Source organism: Lissotriton vulgaris, chromosome 1_1, assembly GCF_964263255.1.
Source record: "Lissotriton vulgaris chromosome 1_1, aLisVul1.2, whole genome shotgun sequence".
NCBI classification, from domain to species: Eukaryota; Metazoa; Chordata; class Amphibia; order Caudata; family Salamandridae; genus Lissotriton; species Lissotriton vulgaris.
The window spans coordinates 1317672089-1317694788 of NC_141685.1; the positions used below are offsets into that span (position 1 = coordinate 1317672089).

Consider the following 22700-nt stretch of genomic DNA (forward strand, 5'->3'; position numbering starts at 1 on the left):
TGCAAGGCGTGTGTGACTGAGTTCAAGAAGTCCAGAATACCCGTACAGCGGTCTCGCTGCCGCACTAATAGTGCAGGCAACGGGGTCGGATCTGCGACAATCGTTTTGATACGTAAGTGGGGGATATCCTTCGGGCCATGTATCCAATAGTAGGCATGAGCACTTTGCGCCGCTCGGTAGTAGAGTTCCAGATCCGGGGCGTTGAGGCCGCCCGCAGCGTACGGACAAATTAAGATATTCCACGCAACCCTAGGTTGCTTCCCCGCCCATGCAAGGTGCACCATTAGCGCCTGCAAGCGCTGGAAAAAGTGAGACGATAAGACCATAGGTACATTACTAAACAAGAATTAGAAGCGCGGAAGTACTATCATTTTCATGAGCGAAATGCACCCCAGGAGCGATAACAGGAGGGCGATCCATTTCTCGACGTTGTCCTCAAATTTAGATATAGCTCTGCCATAGTTTTCCCTGAGAACTATCTCCGAATCCGTATGAAGGCGAATCCCGAGATAGTGCACAGAATCCATCGTCCACTGTAGCGGGTACTCTGGGTCAAATTTCTCCGTGGCAGGCGTCAGAGGAAACATAATAGATTTGTTCCAGTTAACACGGATACCCGAGAGGGAGCTAAACAAAACCAGTTTGCGGAGAACCGGAGAGAGATGCGTCACTGGGTCCCGGACATATAAAAGAGTGTTGTCCGCATACGTGGAAACAATTAAATTGTATGCCGGGAAACGAATACCCCTATGACTGTGGTATTCCCGTAAGGCGCAGGCAAGGGACTCAGCCGCAAGCGCATACAGGATCGGGGAAAGGGGACAGCCTTGCCTCGTCCCCCTGCTAATCCGAATAGGATCTGTGATAAGCGAACCAATACGTACTCTAGCAGTAGGGGAAGTATATAAAACTGTCAAAAGCTGCAGGAACAGCTGTCCTACACCCATCCGACCCAGGACATGGTGAAGGAAAGGCCACTCAGAGTCAAAGGCCTTTTCCATGTCCAAAAAAACGGCCACCGCCACAGCCTCCGCACGTGTATGTTGAAAAGCCGCAAAGACCGTTCGGATATTGTACGTGAGGTTACGAGTGGGAACGAAACCGGCCTGTTCCGGAGCCACCAGAGTGGTGTCCAAAGGTTGAAGACGGTAAGAAAGGAGTTTGGCAAATATCTTTGCGTCCACATTCATAAGGAACAAGGGGCGATACGACGCACAGTCCCCCGGGTCCTTGCCAGGTTCAAGAATCACAACAATTATCGCCTCTCTCATAGTGGGCGGCATTGATCCTAAGTTAGCCATGTCATCAAACAAAGTGAGCGGATGTGGTATCAAGAGGTCTGAGAATGTCTTATAGAAGGCCACAGTGAGGCCATCGCTGCCAGGCGCGCTCCCCCCCCCTTCATCGCAGTAAGCGAAAGGACAACTTCCTCCCGATCGAATGGCCGGGCCAGGAATTCACGGTGTAGATTGGAGAGCCACGGAAGCTCAGTATGGGAAAGATATTCGTTGATGCTTTCCTCCGAGGCTAGACCACGCGCGCATACAGCTGCGAATAATATTCCCGGAAGCGCACGGCTACTTGCGCGTTTGTGAGAGGTTCTTCCGTCGTCTCAGACCTCAATACAGGAATGCTTGTCCTATTCGTGCTGCGCTTAGCGAGCCGCGCGAGAACCAAGCCTGGACGTTCTCCCTCACAATAGGACCGAGCAGTGGCATATTTGCCCAGATGCTGGACCTCAGCATCCGCTTCCTAATTATACTCCTGTAAGACACCAGCAATCGTTTGGGTCAGGGCATCGTCGTTCGTCTGGAGCCGCTGAAGCTCCAAGTCCCTGAGCTTAGATTCTAAGGATTGTAGCCTGCCCCTGATCGATTTCAGTACTTCTGCGTGTTTAGAGATAGTGACACCCCTGACAAAGTGCTTAATCGCCTCCCAGACAGATTGGAAGGAATCAACAGAGCCCACATTAGTCTCAAAAAAAGTAACAATAGCCGTCGTCAGTTCCTCCTTAAAGAGGGCATCCAGCAAAGAAAACGGAGGGAAGCTCCAAGCAAAAGGGGGAATCTGTTGCGTAGGCGTGGTGAGTGCCATCAAAATTGGAGAGTGGTCCGAGTAAGTGCGTGGTAGGATAGTGCAAGACTGTATGCTGGGAAGGAAATGGGATATAACAAATCAGTAATCTATTAGTGTATGAATATTATGCAGGGCCGAATAGTGTGTGTACCCTCCCAGTGTTGGGTGCCTGTGCCTCCAGACGTCAGTCAAGTCCAGATTGGCGAGATGCGCAGTTAGCGTCCGAGCAGAAGCAGATGGCAACCGAGTCGGGCCATCCGACCTGTCTAGCCCCGGGTGTCTCGTCAAGTTAAAATCCCCACCCCCAACAGACCAGCTTCTCTGAGTGTGGTGCAATCTTCGCAGTAAGTGCAGTGTAAAAGTCCTGGTGGACGTAGTTGGGGCCATAAGTGTTCACTACACACATCCATGCCCTTGCCGTAGCAGCTAGTGATCGTGTACCTCCCATCACTATCCATCAACAGAGGGGCCCACCTCAGCGAGGACTTTGGGTTGAACCACGTGAGGACGCCTCTAGCGTGCGTCGTGAACCCAGCCGCGTGGACATTACCCCCAAGGCCCCGGTATCGGAGAATCAGGCTGCCTATGGGGAGGTGAGTTTCTTGCAATACAGCTATGTCGACCCTGTGCCTAGCAAGGTATTGTAAGATCTTGCGTACCTTGCAATGGTCATTTAGACCCTGGACGTTCCATATCATGAATCTTAAAGTATCAGGGGTTTCCTCCCCAAATGTCATCCCGTATGCCAAAGTGTGTATGTGTCATCCACCAAAGTCAAGGTGAACCTTCTCGAACTAATGTGGTCTGTCACTGCCGCACCCATAAACTTCAAAAGCGTATCTAAATAACGCAACGTAACCTGCCTCAGTATATTACAAATGCCATTCCCTCCAAACACTCCCCCCCCACGCCCCCCGCCACAAACACCCACCCACGCCTGCCCTACCCCAACTAGGCCGCGTACACCCTTCCATCCCCCCAATTCCTGTCCCAATCCCCCGGCCCAGCACCATTGCAACAAGGCTCAAAGCCAGAACAACAAGATCAAACATCCCATCCCATCCCATAACGCACATTAGAACTCAGTGATTATCACACAAGGGCAGAGGTAGCCCGCAAATGCAGTCTGCAGTCAACAAGAAGAAATAAGTAACATCGCCACCCGCCGCCCCCGTGTAAAAAGAAAAAAATGATTAGGAGTTGAAAATACATTACAATCAGAACTAGTTACCCCCCACAGCAAAAATAATAGGTCAATGAGTCCCCGCAGCAGCAGCTAGAAACCAAGTTAAGCACAGACCCCTTAGAGAATGTCAAAACACCTATGCCATCGTCCCAAATCTTTTTTCAGTCATTTCCCGATGGACAGTAGAACAGGCCTCACATCGCATAGCAGCCCCCCCTACGCATCTGATCAGTATACATTATAAATCGTGCAGCTTATCTGTACAAGGTCCATTCAGTCCTGATCCTCCAGGGAGCCATCCGCAGCATCACCCTCCCCGTTTCTATGTGATCGGGTCTCTCTCTGCCATTCCTTTAGGGTTTTCTGTAACACCTTGGGATCCGTGAATATCATAGACCTCCCTTGCTGTTAATCCTCAGCTTCGCTGGGTAGAGCATTGCGTAGTCGGCTCCCATCTCCCGTAGCTGACGCTTCATTGGGGCAAACTGCTTTCTGGCCTCCTGCACTTTAGCGGTAAAATCCGGGTACAATGAGAGCACGAGCCTTCATACTGCAAAGGTTGCTTGCCCCTAGCCAACTTCAGAGCCTCGTCGCGGTCACGGTAATTAAGCAGTTTAGCGATTATGGGTCGGGGGGGGGGGGCGGCTTAGGTCGTGGTCCCAGCGAACGGTGAGCCCTCTCGACCACAAACATGGCAGAAAAAGCTGTGCCCCAAGAAGTTTCTTTAGTAGGCTCTCAACAAAAAGTACCATGCTCCCGGTCTGTGTGGTCTCTGGAAGGCCCGTGATGCGGAGGTTGCACTGCCGCGATCGTGCTTCCAAATCCTCGGTTTTATCAAGTAGAGACTGCATAGCTCTGCTGATCTTATTCTCAGTGTCCACGGAGGTCTGCGCCTCCTCCACTTCAGTAATTCGTCTCTCCGACATATCAAGTTGCTCCTCATGTTTGTCCAGCCATTCAGCCATACGGTCCATGCGGTACGTGAGAGCATCAAGTTTGGTTCCCAAAGTGGTCATTCCCCCCTGCAGGTTCTTCTCCATGGCAATGAGCAAGCCACGCAAGTCTTGTTGCTGAGCCTCCTCCGTCGTGTCGCGCTCTGCATTACCGCTGCTGCCCACTTCATTCACCGGTCTGGGAGCCCTGGGGCCAAAAGATATCTTGGGCTCTGTCCTGTCTGAGCGACCCATGTTAGCAAGCAATGCACACTCTCAAGGCGGAAGACAGAACAGGGACCGCCAATAGCTGCAGAACAGGCCCCTACACCAGCACACCCACCGCAAAAGTTAAATTGCACAGGATATAGGCGTCGAAATTCCAAAGATAGAGTCTCACTCCAGGGACTGTAGATAGTGGATTTAGGCTGATCACGGCAGGACAGCTCCAGCACCGCTGAATCTCCCTCTGTAGGGTCTATCCACCCAACGACACTGGCGGATGGGGCACTGCAATCCAAGTAGGCCAATACGGGAGAGTGCAGGAGAGCCCCGTCGTAAAGCGAGCGCCCAATGCCCCTGCTCAAGCTGCCAGCACCGGCCCCCGCAGAAGGAATGCCAGAGATCGCCAAGCCTGGCTGTGGGCACCGCACCAGATCAACAGCGCGTGACGTCGCCCCCAGGGCCACGCCCCGAAGAGGGAACACTGGTCAGGCCACCCCACAGGGCAGGAAAGCTATTCACTAAGCTGGGAGCCTGCCTGCCGTCCAGCACGAGGGGTATAGTCCAAAATGGCGGTAGCAAAGCTTCCACGCCTCCAGCGCCCCCAGCCCTGCAAATCAAGTCTGCATAGGGCGTAGCAGCAGTCGAGGAATTCTCACCCCCCTCTCACTGCTCAGTGCAGCGAGCAATGCAAACGAGCGCCCCAGGGCATCGGGGGGCGCCTTGTGTCCAGTCGCGGAGCTGCGGGACCGACCATGCACACGGCACCTCCAAGACGGATCTGAGAGGGGGGCCCACAGGCAGTCACAACCCCCAGGCAGCGGAGGGAACCAGCCGCAAGTCCCAGCGGCCACAGGAGACTTCACGCTGCACTCTACACACGCGGCTCCAGCGTGCCGCCGAGGTGAGTGGTCCTCTCCGTGGGGGGGGGGGGGATGGGGGTAAAAGGGGTGGGAGGACCCGAGAGTAGAGCCCCCACCACCGCTATCCCGCACCCCCAAGCAACTGCCACCGCTCACCACTGGATCGTCGCGGCACCACCAGGATCGCTCTGTAGCCATGGGCGTCACCAGGTGCAGCAACGCAAGGGAATCCCAGCACCATCCGCGGGGGTCACGCCATCCAGGTCGCTGCTCCACTAGGCCGCAGCGCGGTCCAGGCCTCAACGAGTTTCGTGGCATCCGCTGGGCAAACCACCATGGCAATCGGCAGGACAAAAGTGTCCACCGCCGAGTCCCTCTCCCAGGCGTCACGGAGTAGCAAAAGTGGGGCTCAACTCGCAGGATAAATGGAGGATAGAGGTAAGAGACGGAGGAGCTCTGGAATTAGGCAGCCATCACGGTTGCAGGCTAGCCCCGCCCCTTGATAACAAATAATTGCCTTCAATTTAAACCAGATAGTCATAGTAAACTGTTCAGTAATCAACTTTAAACCATCTTTTTCATAATTTTTGTCTGTGAATCCACATGTGGATCATATTGCAATTTTTTACGTTTCTTATATTCCAACTGTTCCCATCTGGACCTCTTGTAAGAATATGACTGATGCTGTACGTGTCAGTAAGTCAGTGTCAGCTAGAGCAGCTCTGCTGACCTGGGTCTCTGGCCCTAAAGCAGCTCTGCTAACCTGGTTCTCTGGCTCTAAAGCAACTCTGCTGACCTGGTTCTCTGGCTCTAAAGCAGTTCTGCTGACCTGGTTCTCATGCCTTAGAGCGGCTCTGCTGACTTGGTTCTCTGGCTCTAAAGCAGCTCTGCGGACCTGGTTCTTTGGCTCTAAAGCAGATCTGCTGATTTGGTTCTCTGACCCTAAAGCAGCTCTGCTAACCTGGTTCTCTGGCTCTAAGCAGCTCTGCTGACCTGGTTCTTTGGCTCTAAAGGAGATCTGCCGACCTTGTTCTCGAGCAGCTCTGCTGATCTGGTTCTCTTGTCCTAGAGCGGCTCTGCTGATGTGGTTCTCTGCCTCTAGAGCAGCTCTGCTGCCCTGGTTCTCTGGCTCTAAAGTAGCTCTGCTGACCTGGTTCTCTGGCTCTACAGCAGCTCTGCTGGCCTGGTTCTCAGGTTCTAAAGTAGCTCTGCTGACCTGGTTCTCTGGCTCTACAGCAGCTCTGCTGCCCTGGTTTTCTGGCTCTAAAGTAGCTCTGCTGACCTGTTTTTTAGGCTCTACAGCAGCTCAGCTGACCTGGTTTCTCTGGCTCTAGAGCAGCTCTGCCAACCTGGTTCTCTGGCTCGAGAGCAGCTCTGCTGACCTGTTCTATGGCTCTAAAGCAGTTCTGCTGACCTGGCTCTCTGGCTCTAAAGCAGTTCTGCTGACCTGGTTCTATGGCTCTAAATCCGCTCTGCTGACCTGGTTCAATGGCTCTAAATCCGCTCTGCTGCCCTGGTTCTCTGGCTCTAAGGCAGCTCTGCTGACATGGTTCTTAGGCTCTAAAGCAGCTCTGCTGCCCTGGTTCTTAGGCTCTAAAGCAGCTCTGCTGACCTGGTTCTCTGGCTCTAAAGCAGCTCTGCTGCCCTGGTTCTCAGGCTCTAAAGCAGCTCTGCTGCCCTGGTTCTTTGCCTCTAGAGCAGATCTGCTGACCTTGTTCTCTGGCTCTAGAGCAGCTCTGCTGACCTGGTTCTCTGGCTCTACAGCTCTGCTGAACTGGTTCTCTGGCTCTAAAGCAGCTTTGCTGACCTGGTTCTCAGTCTGTAAAGCAGCTCTGCTGACCTGGCTCTCTGGCTATAGAGCAGCTCTGCGACCTGGTTCTTTGGCTCTAAAGGAGCTCTTCTGACCTGGTTCTCTGGCTCTAGAGCAGCTCTGCTGACCTGGTTCTCTGGCTCTAGAGCAGCTCTGCTGACCTGTTCCCTGGCTCTACAACGGCTCTGCTGACCTGGTTCTCTGGCTCTAAAGCAACTCTGCTGATCTGATTCTCTGGCTCTAAAGCAGCTCTGCTGACCTAGTTCTCTGGCTCTAAAGGCTCTGATCAGTCCAACATACTTCTGTAGTCCAACCCCACCTCACACGAAATATACTCGTCAGCTCATCATAATGCGCTAACAAATGCATTAATAGATTGCTTTAAAAAGCTAAACACCAGAGAGATAAGGTGCATTGATGATGCAGCAGAATTCCACATTTTGCAAGGGTGGGGGGCTGAAGCAGGAGAGGCTGTCAGCGGCCATTACAAGCCTGTGGACGGCGCTGCAAATTAGAAAAAAAGAGTGGTTCGAGTCCTTTAAAGGAAAGAGTGTAAATCCGCCCGTAAACGATCCAATCCCAATGGGAGTACCTAAAAGGAGACAGGGTGACAACAAGGAATGATTGGCATGCCTTCAGTCCAATCATTGCACTGCTTTAGGCATAATTTGTGACGCCAAACGACGCGTACGAATGAAAGCTGAAGCAGAGCTGGGACGAGGCTTCTGGAATCTTATCGATTCCAAGAAGCGCATACGCTGCTAACGTCAGGCCGAGACCTAAAAATGTGGAAAAACAGACATTCCAGACCCAACCAGTAGATGGCGGAATAATGAAAGCATTTGATTCTAGAAAGGTTTACACTGTAACACTATACATTGCACACAGATGAGGACGATCCTAATCCAAATAGCATTCTGGCAAACTGGTTAGTGCTAAAGGATAACCACGATTACGTTTCTTGACTGTAGCTTAATTTGGTGGCATCCTGATGCAAGGTCAAGGGTGGTGGAAAACCTCACACCTGTTAAAGAAGAAATAATTTCAGAGATCTTGGGAAAAGTGATCCAGAATCACACATATTTGGGGCCCACAAGTCAATTTAAGCCAGAACAGTTCTGTGGCACAAAAACATCCCGCTATCCTTGCTCATCACAGGTATGAATCCAACTTTAGAATTAATTGTATGCACGTACCCTTTCAAGCATCCCACATAGGTAATTGGATACCTCAGAATCTATTAGATCTTGCTCAGACAAAGCAATCATAACACATACATCATTCCCAAGTTTAACCAGTTTCAGTGAACCAGGATCAAGTTGCATGTCCAGGTCACTCTGATGCGGTCAACTGAGAATGCTGTGACCAACCTTGGGAACGGACACATTAACACCAAGAACTTCAACAAAAGTTGATATTAGCCTAAATTAAACACAATAGCTCAATGTGCCAACGATCACAACTTTGTGGTGTTAGGTCGGGGCTTAACAAATATACCACATCTTGAAAATCCTTGTTATAAACATCATGTGAAATTAATATTGACAATGCCCCAGAGTTCATTGCTACCTCCACAGATTGGACATGAAATTTAACAATATCCTTAGGATGCAGTCTCCTCTGCTTGGTTCTTCACTCTGGGAATGCTGCGGAATGCTGCGGAAGATCTTCATATGAGACGCACCATGACCTAGGCCCTCATCACCAGCCAAATGGACTAAGCCAATGCTTTCTATGTAGGAATCGCTGCACACCTCGTACAGAGACTTCAAACTATACAGAACGCTGTAGCCAGACTCTTCCTCGACGTCCAGCGACACACCCACAAAACACCCCACCACAGGCAAGTCCACTGGCTCCCAGTACAGAAGAAATGCCAATTCAAGCTGCTGCCCATGCACACAAGGCTCTACATAACCAAGTACTGGCCTACATCAACCACCACCTGAACTTCCACCTAATACTGAGAAGATTATGCTCTGCCTCCCGATCACTTGCCCACACACCCGCATCCACTGTAGCATAAGTGGAGGACGCTCATTCTCCAACTTCGCAACAAACACCGGGAACAGCCTAGCCTCCCCATGCAGCTCCAGACCATCACCTCGCTTCCGGAATTCTGAAATGCCCTCAAGACCAGGCTGTACGGATGGGTCTTCCAGGACCTGCAAGCGCCTGGACACGGGGTGATTAGAAGTGCTATAAAAATCCTGATTGATTAGATTTCCTTTCACCAACCCCCAATATGCCGTACTTTAGGTTTCATTAGAATCAGTTACTTCAGAGATCTGTGCTTCCCCACTGCTTGATATGCAGCTCTTACTGAAATACCTCCTTTTAATGCAACTGTTTCAAATAAATTTCAAAGGAGGACATCCTTTATATTTTGTAAATCTCCAAAATCTGAAACCTCATCTGAAAAAAGAATCTACAATTTACTTTTAGTCACTGCTCACAATCTTTCTTTTTAACTCCCACCTGAGGAACTTTTGTGCGTTTTGAAAATTCCTTTTTAGCTGGTCTACAAATCTCAATGAGTGTTCTTTTCTTTTAGCGGTTTCTTAAACCTCAGATAGCAGGGTATCATCTTTTAGCCAAATTGACTCACACGTTTTGTCCAAATGACAAACTATATGCTGGGCCCTTACATGTTTTTCTAGATACTGACTTAAGTTACATATGGCAACTCATTTTCTTAATTCAGTTAAGTAGTCATCTATAGATTATCCTTCATGTTGAATGCAAATGCCAAAATGGTAATTTTAAAAGACAATAATTTGATCAAATAGTGCAAATCAAACGTTTCCATGCATATCCAAATTTCCTCACATTTTAGGATTCCTGCTCTGAAAATGATGATGCATTATTAAAAAATCTCTTGCCCCTCTGGAGCCAAACAGTGCATCAAAAGACAGGTTTTATTTTCACAGAAAAAGGATTATAACACACGAGTGTTGTGGCCAAAACCTTTTCCCCGTTTTAACTCATTTGATAGGGGGCTCACCACGGAAACATAAAAAGAATAGAGGTGCGAAGACACTTATCCCGTCTGTATTTCTTAGCCACCTGTGTAAATACAAAGATTCCAGTAAGCATTTTACAAAATTGAAAAAAAAATCTTTTCACCGAGTAAATAATCACAGTAAAGATGGAACGATGCAAATTAAGACAAAATCATATTTATCAGAACAAATAACATAAGCAGGTGTGCGAATTACCAGGGGGTTATGCTCCTGAACAACAGAATGGTTGGCTAACAACCCGGAACCCATGAGTGCATATCAGAAGATTTGATGAAACCTACACATAAAGTGCTTAACGTCAAGGTTTATAAGGTGTGTAGTTGCACATTAACAAAATGTTTACTTCATTCAGTGTTCCCCTTGTTTGTACAATAACAGGTATGTGGGCCAGCATCAATACTTCAGAAGAATACAACGTATTAAGATTGGGATGAGCAGGTGCACGTGTGACCGAGGGGTACTCTTTCAACAAGACAGCACAAGGTGGTCATGGTCCAAGCATTAAGACATCATCATGCTCCCGTGTGATGATGATTGGTCAGGCCAGGATGAGCTATGAAATTTGGAAAGCAATGCACCATGAAATCTTCACGCTGTTATGCGATGACGCAATAGAAAACGGAGGCCCAACAAGTATCCACCGCTTGAAGACGCAAGGATGTACCAGGCAGCCCAATTCAAAGTTCACAACACCCAAAATTAAGGACATGACCAATTATCCAGCCCCAGAATTAAAGAAGAGAAAAGGCGATAGGCCAGAAGAAGCAGCATTCACATGGTGGCTGTCGAGCAGGAAAAGCTGCAACAATGAAGGGTGGAGGAATGACTAAGGAAAGAAAGCCTGAAACAGTGAGTCTTCTGTATGATGCAGACAAGTCGCCTAAGGCAGAAGAAGGTAGAAAACAAATAGCAACAAACTATGAACAAGCCAGTGCTACTGTTGCTAGGGCAGTATTTAGTTCTCACATCAATTATGTTGGGGTTCTGTTCATGTGATATCTGGAAGACTAATCAGAAGACTTCAAAAAATGCAGCCACAATAATTTTTGGTGATCCAAAATTTGTACATTTGCTGTACTTGCCACACTGGCTTTCAATTCATGCCAGAATGAAGCTCCATACTTTGGTTGTTTACGCATTGGTCTCTTTCATGGGTTGTCCCCACTCACTACAAGGGGTAAATGAATGCAGCTGGTATATTTCAACAAAATATTTATTCTTTATTGGAAGCAACATCTTTCAAACCCACAAGCAATTGTGCAGAAAATACAGATCAACCTTAGGCTCTATCCTATGAAATAAGCTTCAACTTGGTATTAGACTGACTAAATATAAGACACTGTTCATGCCTACCTCAAGACCTAACTTTATCCAACAACTTAAAGATGCTCAACTGTGGGGTCTAAAGTGGGCAAACAGTGCAAAGGACTGCACATCTCTCTATGCAGACAATGTCCTGGTATTCCTGCAGAAGCTGGAGGCCTGGATTCCCCGATTGACACACATGTTGTGGGTCTATGGGTGACGTGTCAGGACTTGGGGTGAATTGGGACAAATCGAGACTGGTCCCCTTGACTACTCCCACCTGCCGGTCACTCATACCAGCACCTCGATCTCCATCAGGTGCAGGACCCGTTAATGTACTTGGGAGATACAGATATCAGCCGACCCTGAAACCTGCTGGGAGAACAATATAGCACTCCTCAAGCACAAAGTCAGGGGCGACATGTCACAATGGAGTTCCCTCCCCATCAATCTCCTGGGTCGCACTGCACTATTTAAATTGATTTCGCTTTCTGAATTGTTGTGTACCCATCAAACGTACCCATATAGAATACCACCTAAGCGGTTCCGTAGATTGCAATCCGAGATTAACGGCTATATTGGGGGTGACTTCCAACCAAGGGTGGCGCGGACGAAGTGTATTCAATTGGCACTCGATGGGAAGTTGGGGGCCGTAGACATACAATTATACTACTGGGCCGCACAGATGATTCTCATAAATGACTGGGTGTTTGGTGACATGGGAGACCCAACCATTAGACTAGAGGTGGCTAATTTCCAAGATTCTGCCCTGTAGTCCTGGCTGTATGGCACAACTATTCCCTCATGGATGTCATCAGTCACAGCTATCCCTGGGGAGTGCTGGCACAGAGCAAAGGAAAAGTATGAGGGAAACACCACTGTGGTTGGGTAAATTGGCTTGTGTGGACTCCACGCCCGCAAGGGTTTCATAAATTGGATAAGATAGGTATCTCAAAGTTAGGGGATGTGTGGGCACAATGGCACACACTTTCGTTTGAACAACTGATCTCAGAATACGATCTAAACTGATCACCATTCTTCCAATAGCTACAGCTGAGACACACCCTGAAACGCGTGGGGAATGGATCCGATCCTCTTCTAGATTACTAACCCATGGAGCCTAAACTCAAGATGGGGCTCATTGGTGGCAGGGGCGTTTCTCAGTTGTACAGGATGCTTGTGAATAACACGCCTCATACCATGGCAGCCCTAAGAGACCAATGGCCACCAACACTGGAAAGTAGGATGTGGAAGATTGGGTGGAAGCTAAAATGGCAGTCAGGCAATTGGTGATTCCAGCATGCATCAGCCTCATCCAATTTAAATTCTTGCACAGGGTTTACTTTACACCCCACAGGTTATAGCAGATGGGTAGGGTCCAAACTTAGAGCCCCAATTGTGAACTGGATACATACCGTGTGGGAACACCCCCTCCTACATAAATACTAGGACAGCATTTTTTAGGGGAGGTGATAGATTTCCCAATAGAGCAAGATCACAATGTAGGATTTTTGAGAGTATACCCCAGGTGCGACGGCCTCAAGGCACAGCAGATACTAGTGGGAATTGGGTGAATACTCGCCAAACAGGTCAAAGCCAAGCACTGGAGGTTCACAGCGCCACCATTGATCGAAGAGTGGCTTATTTGCTATCTTGGAGTTACAAGGGAGGGGCACTGCTTTTTGGTACCACACAGCCACGCTTGAATCGGTCGACTGGTCCAAGAGGATCATTTTTTTTGTGACATTGGGGAGAGGATCCATTTTTTTGTGACATTGGGGAGAGGATGTAGCCTAACGGCTTGGACGGTTGATCTCAAATCTGGGGAACTAGATTCGGGTCTCGGCAATAACGCTCAACATCCTGTGATTCAGGGCATATCACTTAATGTCCCCATGCCTGACAAAAATTAATGTGTCCTTGTGTAAGCAACTGGTGCTTGTGTAAAGTGCTCAGACACCCAATACATTTGACTCAAGTTTACGCTATATAAAACTCTGAAGAAAAAAAAAGTATAGCATTCTTATCAAGAGGTACTCACATGCAGGCTTGTCAAAACCTCCCATCAGCTTAATGGAGGTACCTAAAAAGGGAAGAGCTGCAATTCTGATTCATCGTAATAGAGAATGCTGAATCGGTGATGGCACCTGGTACCAAATATTCTTACCCAAGTGTAAACCGCTTCTTTCCCACTGGGAAGTCCAGGGTTTTTCTTTGGTAAGGGGCCCTTTGAGGAATTCTGTAAAAGATTCTCGTAGACCTCTGGTGAATTTCAGCATGGTAAGACATTGTTCCGTAGGGAGAAAATGCAGAATTTTGAAAGCCAGAAGCTATCGAAAACTGTTTACCGCAAGTGATACACAGTTTGAACTACATGGTTAATGGTTTTGCAGCAGAGAGAGGCAAGAGCTTTAAAATCAAAAATGGCAACAAAATATTCCTCTCCCCAGAACATGAGACGGTCACAACGATTCATCTACCAATCATGGCTATTTCACCATTTCTAATAAAGCCCAGATTAGAATTAGTCCATTTTGTGTACAGAATATCATGATGCAAATAGTATATGTTCCTTTACAGACTGACCAAAATCCATATGGATACTTACTTTATATTTCACTTTATGTGGTACGTACCCCTTTTAATACTGCAACTATATTTTTGAAAAAACAATGAACTTAAGCCAATCAATAGGCAAACATCATCACCAATGTAACTGGAGAGATGGTAAGAATTATGTGTGAGGGCAAAGTGAGGAAACCCTGCCAAAGTGAGAGCAGGCAACTAGCACACACAAAAAACCTACTATAAAAAACTGGATTATCTCAATGTGAAAAATGTGTGTCTTTATTTTTCGGTTGTAAGTCAAACAAAATCTCATCAGAAATTAAACATTTAGCTCACGATATTTACACTTGTCACTCATACTACAAGGCAATATGAAAACAAACTAAACAGACTTGAAATCTGTTGCCTGGTTAGTACCTCGCCCTGTTGTATCCTGCACACACACAATGCAACCTTCCATATTAACAAGGTTACGCTCCCACAGCAATGCCCCTTCAGTACGCTGAAGGAAAAAAAGAGGGGTGTGCTGCTAACAGGTGACCACACACACATGCACTTGGGTACATTGTATACGTACTAAATTCAAAATATGAATTATCTGACCTTTATGTTTATAAAAAACCTTTTAAGAGTGTGTTTCCATGTGTGTTTGGGTGTCCCTGTTTACTCAACAAGACTACTTCTCCAAACATACTGTATAGAATACAAATTGAAAGAGGTACAAAATGCCAATCAACAGAGCAATAAAGAAGTACAATATACATATACAGAGAATAGACATACATCAACATTATAACTCAAATGCCCTATATCCGATTTATTTTATACACAACTGTGCCCCCTGAGTAAACCTGCAAGCAAAGAAGAGGTTGCTCCAGATTTGTCAAATAGCTTACTCTGTTGCTTCACTGATTATATATCACCTTACAGGATGCTGCAGATATTGGTGTGGTACAGTGGAAAGGTTCACCTTGGAGGAAATGGCAGTTCAAGAATCACATCACTTCCACCAAAGCATGTTTGATCACTGAAGAATAACGCTAGCCATGCAGATGCACTGGGTAAGAAGACCAACAATCCAAAATGTATATATCTAGGAAAAAATACTAATTCGTACCACCAGTGGGCACAACCCGATTTTTCAGACCCAATACGACTCCTTCATTGGGAAAGTGTAATCAAACCTTTAATCCCCTCTCCATCGGATTCTCTATGGCATTGCGCCCCCTCACTTAGGATCCAGAACATATTAAATCATTTATGGATCAGTTCATAAAGGATATTGGCCTTACTTTGTAATGGACTACACTTGCCCAAGGAAATACATACACTTAATCACCAATAACCTGCTTCAACAAATTAATTTAAATGGACCACACTGTGTTGTCAAAAGTTCACTCATATCAATTTGTTTTTTCAAAGTTAACAACGGTGTGTCTAGAACTTTAGAACCCCTGCGTTTTTTGGCCGAATGGCAGATCACGGACAAAATCACTTTGCATCTCAAAGGCAACAACAGCTCTCAATTTGAGTCAGCCAAATTGAAAAAGCAGAGATTCTACATTTCCAAAAGAATGGTAAGACCTCTTGCATGCCCAGTTTCATAGGTTTCCCTTTGTTCTATGTTTTACTGAGAATCTCTCATGTGTCTAACAATTGCACATACATTTTGGCATGTTCGATTTATTAAGTCTTCGTATGATCAAGAAATAACAGGTACTTCTTACATCTCTCACCCTTAATTTGAACCAATTAAAAGACCATCATCGTCAAAATATAATTATTCACTATCTCCCAAGAAGTAGAACTACAATGGGAGCCTTAATGAAAGAAAAATGAATTAAAAAAATACGGTCACATTTTGTTTTTAGGCAAAGAACATAAAATGTCCCAGACAGTGGAACAGATATGGTTTCTATAAAACAAATATGGAGCAGAAAGAGTATATAAAAAAAACAACTTAGCATAAAAAACATTTGAATAAAATTAATACTCTGGCACACACCGATTTCAGATGCCGCTCTCTAGGTATGGACACAGAAAGAAGTACAGGTACTAATGTTTAAAACATAAAGGAGTACAAAAATGGTACACAGAAAAATATTTGATAAAAAAAGGGGTGGGAAGAGGAAGCTCCATGAGCAGGGACTAGGCTTTGCCACAAGAGAAAGGAGTCTAGCTAACAGAATCATCCTCAACTTCACACTGATAAAACACACAGTGGAAAAACATGGGGCAGAATGTAGCTTTGGAAGGCCTTTGAGGATTGAAAACAACTAAACAAAATGAAAAACTCTGGAGCATGTGCTAAACACAGGGACCGAGGTACCTTGGTTTCCTTTGAGCCTCAAACTCAAAGGACAGTCGCGAGGGAAATCATTTGTCATTTCAATCCGAGAATGAGTACTATGGATAACGTTAAAATGGGGAGCTGTTACGTTTCTGTGATGCAGTCCAGGCAGGTCTATAAAAATCTCTTACAAGTTTCAGTATCAAAAGCACACCTCAAGCATCTATTCTGTGACAACTGGACCATTCTGGCTTTAGCAAGGGAATCCATCCCCCAAGAAGACAGTGAAATTCCGGACGTTTGTTTTGTGCAGAAATGGAGATGCTACTAGATTTAAAGTTGCATGTCATGTTTCAGCCTGCATGCCAGAGAAGCCACCGTGTGTTTCATTGGGCAAACAAGCCAACGCGAGAATAAAAAGGATTGTTCTTTTAAGGTTTCACCCTTGAACCTATAGTCCCGAGTTGCACTCTGGCTTTTTTGGAACAGGTGATCAATCTTCATTGCAAGGAATTGAAAGCAGAGTTCATCGTCGACTCAACTATTTGAGGATGATGTGATAGCTATCATTGGTCTCAGCTGTGAACAAAAGAAACAAACAGTTAGTAGTCATGACACCCAGGATAACGTAATATACAGTATTTTTCTAAAATGTAAACTATAGAGATGCTTAATTACAAAGAACTGTTTAGGTCAAACCGCCTACGCTTTGTGTACCATAGCTTTTAATATAACATATGACACGGTTTATCACAAAAAGTCTGGGATAAAAGAACTATAAATCAGAAGGAATATGCTACTTACCAGTATGCATCTGTTCTTGGCATGTAGGGCTGCTGACATTCATATCTGTGCATAGATCGCCGCCTAGTGTTGGGTCCGGATGATTGCACATTGTTGTCCTGGAAGAGTCTTCGAAGTATCACGAGATAGGTGGCTCCTCCCCTGGACTACAGTGCGCATGGGCATCCTCTCCATCCTCAGATTGTTTTTAGCCATTGTGGCAGAGATGGAGTGTTGTACAGTAAGAGATGTCCATGCAAGAAAGTGAGAATTAGAATGAATGAATGCTACAGCTGCGACAGGCACCGAGGAGGAGGATGGGCGAGATGAATGTCAGCAGCCCTACATGCCAAGAACAGATGCATACTGGTAAGTAGCATATTCCGTTCGAGGCATGTGGGCTGCTGAATTCATATCTGTGCATAGAATGTATAGCAGTCTATCCCTTAGCGGTGGCTACCTGTGCCAGCTGCAGCAGTCTGAAACAGAGTTTTTAGAACAGCCTGTCCTACAGCAGCTTGCTGTTTGGAATGTACATCTACACAATAGTGTTTTGTGCAAGTATGTATGGTAGTCCATGTGGCTGCTTTACATATTTCCTCTAGAGGAATGTTTCCTAGGAAAGCCATGGATGCCCCCATTTTGCGTGTAGAATGTGCTCTTGGGGGAACTGTTAAAGTGCGTTTTGCCTTAAGATAACATATTTGAATGCACTTAACTATCCATCTGGCTAACCCAGATTTAGAAATGGGGTTGCCTTTGTGTTGTGGTGAAAAAGCAACAAACAACTGTTTTGTCTTCCTGAAATCTTTTGTCCTGTCTATGTACTATAGGAGAGCCCTTTTAACATCTAGTGTGTGCAGAGCCCTTTCAGGTACTGACTGTGGATTTGGGAAGAACACTGGTAGTTCTATTGTTTGATTGATGTGGAAGTGGGATACCACTTTTGGCATGAATTTAGGGTTTGTCCTAAGCACGACCCTATTTGCGTGAATTTGGAAGAATGGCTCTTGAATAGTTAGGGCTTGCAGCTCGCTAACTCTTCTAAGCAAAGTAATCTCTACGAGAAAAGCCACCTTCCGTGTTAAAAATTGTATTTCAGGGGGCGTGGCCAACTGCCAAGCATGGCGGCAGCTTGAAGCGGGAGCTCCCCACGGCATACCGGCCCGCAGTACAATCCGACCATTTATCCGTACCATCGCCCGCCCGAAGTAGCGGTATCGGCTCGGGGACCCGAGCGACGCTTCCTGATCCAGTCCCGGCGGAGATCGGGAGCCGGGAACTGCTCCATCCTGCAGTGACGCACTGTGGCCTACGACTGCCTGGCCGCACCGACCTTGCGTGCCTGGCGAGCCCAGGCGGAAGTGCATCCTGTCCGGCACTGGCGCGGTGACATCGGCCGACCCCTTCAGAGAACGGAAGCGAGGGTTGCTCCGGAGTTGCGCACTGCTGGCGCGAGCCCCCGGGGGGGGGGGCAAGAAGACCTGACACATCGGAGCCGGCTGCCTAGAACCGAGGTCTACAGTGCACGCAGATGGAGGTGCCCCCAAGTCTCAGTCGTGCGCCATGTTGAGAGTAAAGACTATCTAGCGCACACATTGCGAGGTGAGACCGATCGCAACGGGGGCCCTGGCATCCTCCCGCAGTGACAATAATATCCAAGCCCCACTCATGGCTAACGGAGGGGCGGGACTGCACCCCTAGAACCTGGCACAGTGGTCTGCAACAAGGGAAGAACATCCCCGGGAAGCGTCCTGACGGCGCTGGGCACGCCGGGGGACAGTATCGCGGTGGACATCCCGGCGGGAAGCGCTTCCATTAAATGAACAGTGACATCCTAGCGCTGCAACCGTGGGGTGCCCTCCTGCTGCATAGAGGGGGTCTAAACACCAGTAAGATGGGTGAACCTTATCAAGAGGTCGACGCCGCGGAGATCGCAGGGCACCGAGACAAGACACAGTATATTGAACACGAAGAGGCGGGGTGGCCACGCGGCCGGCCGCTCAGGTGCACGCCGGTGAGGAGTTACAGGACTGGAAACGTGGAGGGGAGGCTGGAGTGGCTGCACCGGGATTGACGCACTGCACATTGAAACGGTTGCGGTGGCTGCGACTCCGCCACCGCCTAGAGCCAACCCAGGCCCTGTGTGGAGCAGACTAAGATCCTGGAACCAGTGCGGCACTCACCTGATTGCGTTCCCCCTGACCCACAAAGGAACCACACAGCTCATTGACGTGTGGTGCTAGGGTACCACTAGGAGCAAGCTATAAGTCCACGAGCACCGCGCCATGGCAGGCAAAGGTACTAGGAGTGCCTCGACGCAGGCCAAACTCGACAAATTTGCTTATAGTCAACACGGGCACTCTCAGGTCGGTGGGCGAAACTCCACAGGCGCAGCTCCGGACAAAGAGGGGACGAAAAAGGTGACTTTGGAGGACATTATGAAGACCCTCTCCGAGGTGCAAACAACAGTGGGCTCCATCTCTTCCGAAGTTACTCTGCTGCGGGCGGACTTTAAGAAAATGTCAGAAAGGGTGTCTCAGGTAGAGGTGGTTACAAAATCGCTCATTGAGGACACTTCAGACCTGCGAATAGCGATGGAGCAAATGGAAAAAGTCACTAAGCAACTACAGGAAAAGCTTGACGATCAAGAAGGGCGCTCCCGAAGAAATAACGTACGCATCCTTGGCCTGCCGGAAACGGAAGGAAAAGGTGCAATGGATTTATACGTCGAGGACCTCATAAAAACTAAGCTGCAACCTAAAGGCCTGTCACACTTTTTCTCAGTTGAAAGGGCGCACCGGGTACCTGGCGGGAGACCCAAGCCAGGAGCCACACCGCGACCTGTACTGGCTAGACTCTTTAACTTTAGGGACAGGGACGCAATCCTGCAAGCGGCAAGGGTCTCACCACCTGTCAAGATCCAGAACTCGACTCTGGCCTTCTTTCCGGACTACACGGCGGAGGTGGCCAGGCGCCGGAAGTCATTCACTGAGATAAAAAAGACGCTTCGGGACAGGGGCCTACCATACTCGATGTTGTTCCCCGCCAAATTGCGGATTGTTGCCGATGGGAAAACGTGGTTCTTTGATACGCCGGAGGTGGCACGGGAATGGCTTGACGGATGGAGACAGGTGGGACAGCCCCAGCGCCCACACAGAGAACGCCAGAACCATCGCAACGGCAGGCCAGCGGAGCAGTCGTCCAGTAGTCCTTTGCGCAGAGAAGACGCTGCAGGTCTGGAATCTGATCTTGAAAGGGACCCACTTGACTCAGGACAGCCGGTTCGGATTGGATTAGTACGCTGTATGTGGGACAATACAATTGCAGCATTTGGGAACCTGAAGCTGATGGAGCTGAGTAGGGTGGGCATTGGCCGGTGCCTGTGGGGGGGATCACCAACCCCACGAGCAAGTAAGATAGTTGGGGATGGGATTAAGCACTCTGCCAAGTTGGGGATGCGGGCAGGAATCAGTCCGTGGCGCAGGGGAGCAGGGAGGGGGTGGGGGGAGTTGGAATGTTAATGTTCTTGTTTTCAGTCATCACTAACTTCCTATGGTACATGGTCCTATCAAATGCCACACAGTTCTGGTACCCTAGCACACGACGCTGCGTATGCGTTACACCCCACTGCCAATCATCAGTAACACCGCTCACGCGCCCTAATGACCCAGCAGATACACGATGCACCCGCTGAGGGCGCCCCTGCAGGGGCTGCGGTAGTGCCCCCTCTGCGACTGCTCACATGGAACGTTAGAGGCCTGGGGGACAAGATTAAAAGAGGTTTGGTCATGCAGGCCATTAAATGCCATGGGCCTGACTTAGTGATGCTTCAAGAAACACACCTGGCAGGGAGTACATGTAAAGCACTTGACAGACGTGGGTATGCCATGGCAGTACATGCAGAATTCACTACGGGCTCTAGGGGCACTGGGATACTCCTGAAAAAGAACTCGTCTTTCATGGTAGAATGCCGCAAAACAGACGATCAGGGTCGCTTTGCTGCGCTACATAGCCAATGGGAGGGAAGACCCCTCAGTGTGATATCCGTGTACATCCCCCCGGCACTCCAATCTACGGCATTGCCGGCACTTGAGCAGTTTCTCCTTGACCTCCCAGAGGGTGATATGATCATTGGGGGGGATTTCAATGCAATAGCGGACCCCTCACTAGACACCTTTCCCATACGAGACCGCCCGAGGGGGACTGCCACGCTTCCTGGTTTTCTGGACGCAATGGGCCTCACGGATGTGTGGCGTCAGTTAAACCCGACAGCGACCCAGTACACATATTACTCCGCTGCACATAACAGCCTTTCACGTATAGACTATTTTTTATTTTTAGGGGTGGGACTGGGGTCGGTGGACAAAATGGAAATTCTGCCCAGAGGCATATCTGATCATTCCCCAGTGTCACTCCTTACTACCAAAGAAAGGAAGCGCGCTAGATTATATCCGATATACCCCAACTATTTAAAAGTCCCTGGGATCAGAAAGAAACTCAAACTAGCGACAACACACTACTTTACCAAAAATGAAGGGACAGTGTCCTCACCCTCGGTGCTTTGGGAGGCGTACAAAACAGTCCTACGCGGCGCAGCTATAGCGGCGATAACAGGGCATAAACGGGATTCCAGACGTGAACTCGCAGAATTAGAACTGGCACTTCACAACGCTAACACTCACATGTCAGACCCCACCCCAGAAACATCACACTTACTGCAGCTTCGACAGCAGCAACACCAGGCTCACCTCACAACGACTGTCAGGGGGCATCTGGCAAACACCGCACATAGAATATATGACGTGGGTGACAAAGCTGGGAGGATGCTGGCTTGGTTAGACAGAAGGGGAGGCAGTCAAAGAGGAATACAAAGACTTTACACGCATGATGGGCAGCTACAGACACACCCTGAACAGATAGTGCGCACCTTGGCGCGTCACTATCAGGAGATATACACCCCGGTGCGGACCGTCACTGCACAGGAGGCGGCGGCTTCACTCGAACACATTGCTATCCCCGTGCTTACGCAAGAAGCACAGCAAGAACTAGAAATTGACCTGACGGAAGACTAAATCCAATTGGCTATACAAGCGTGGCAATCCGGCAAGGCACTGGGGCCCAACGGGCTACCCATAGAATGGTATAAGGCAACGGCTTCTGTACTGAGTAAACCCCTGCTAAATATGTATGCTGAGAGTGTGGAGCGGGCGGAACTCCCGCTCGACCAGCGCACGGCCACAATCGTAGCCATTCCTAAACTGAATAAGCCACTGACTGCATGTACCTCATACCGACCCATTTCCTTGCTCAACGTTGATCCTGGCGAAACTCCTGGCCAATCGTTTGACTCAGCACCTACACACTTTGATACACCCCAATCAGTCGGGATTCATGCCCCACAGGAGTACAGCACTGAATCTCAGGAGGGTCCATGGGGTGCTGGCACGTGCACATCTCCTTTCCGAACAAGCAGTGATCCTATCCCTTGACGCCAAAATGGCATTCGACTTAGTAGAATGGGAATATCTGTTTGCAGTCCTTGCTCGTATGGGCTTTGGGCCAAAATATATTGCCTGGGTGCGGTTACTATACACGTCACCGGTGGCACAGGTGGTTGCGAACGGTCACATTTCGCCAAC

The 22700-nt window shown here is 48.3% G+C and overlaps 1 protein-coding gene across 1 annotated transcript in view; it reads right to left on the reverse strand.

The window, feature by feature from the left end:
• Positions 1–14240: 14240 nt before the first annotated feature.
• TFCP2 (transcription factor CP2) overlaps positions 14241–22700 on the reverse strand; it is a 311771-nt gene continuing 303311 nt past the window's right edge. The window contains exon 16 of the mRNA XM_086965818.1: positions 14241–16854. Coding sequence (XP_086821944.1) covers positions 16817–16854 — 38 coding nt within the window. The 3' untranslated portion in view covers positions 14241–16816. The remainder of the gene's footprint in view (positions 16855–22700) is intronic.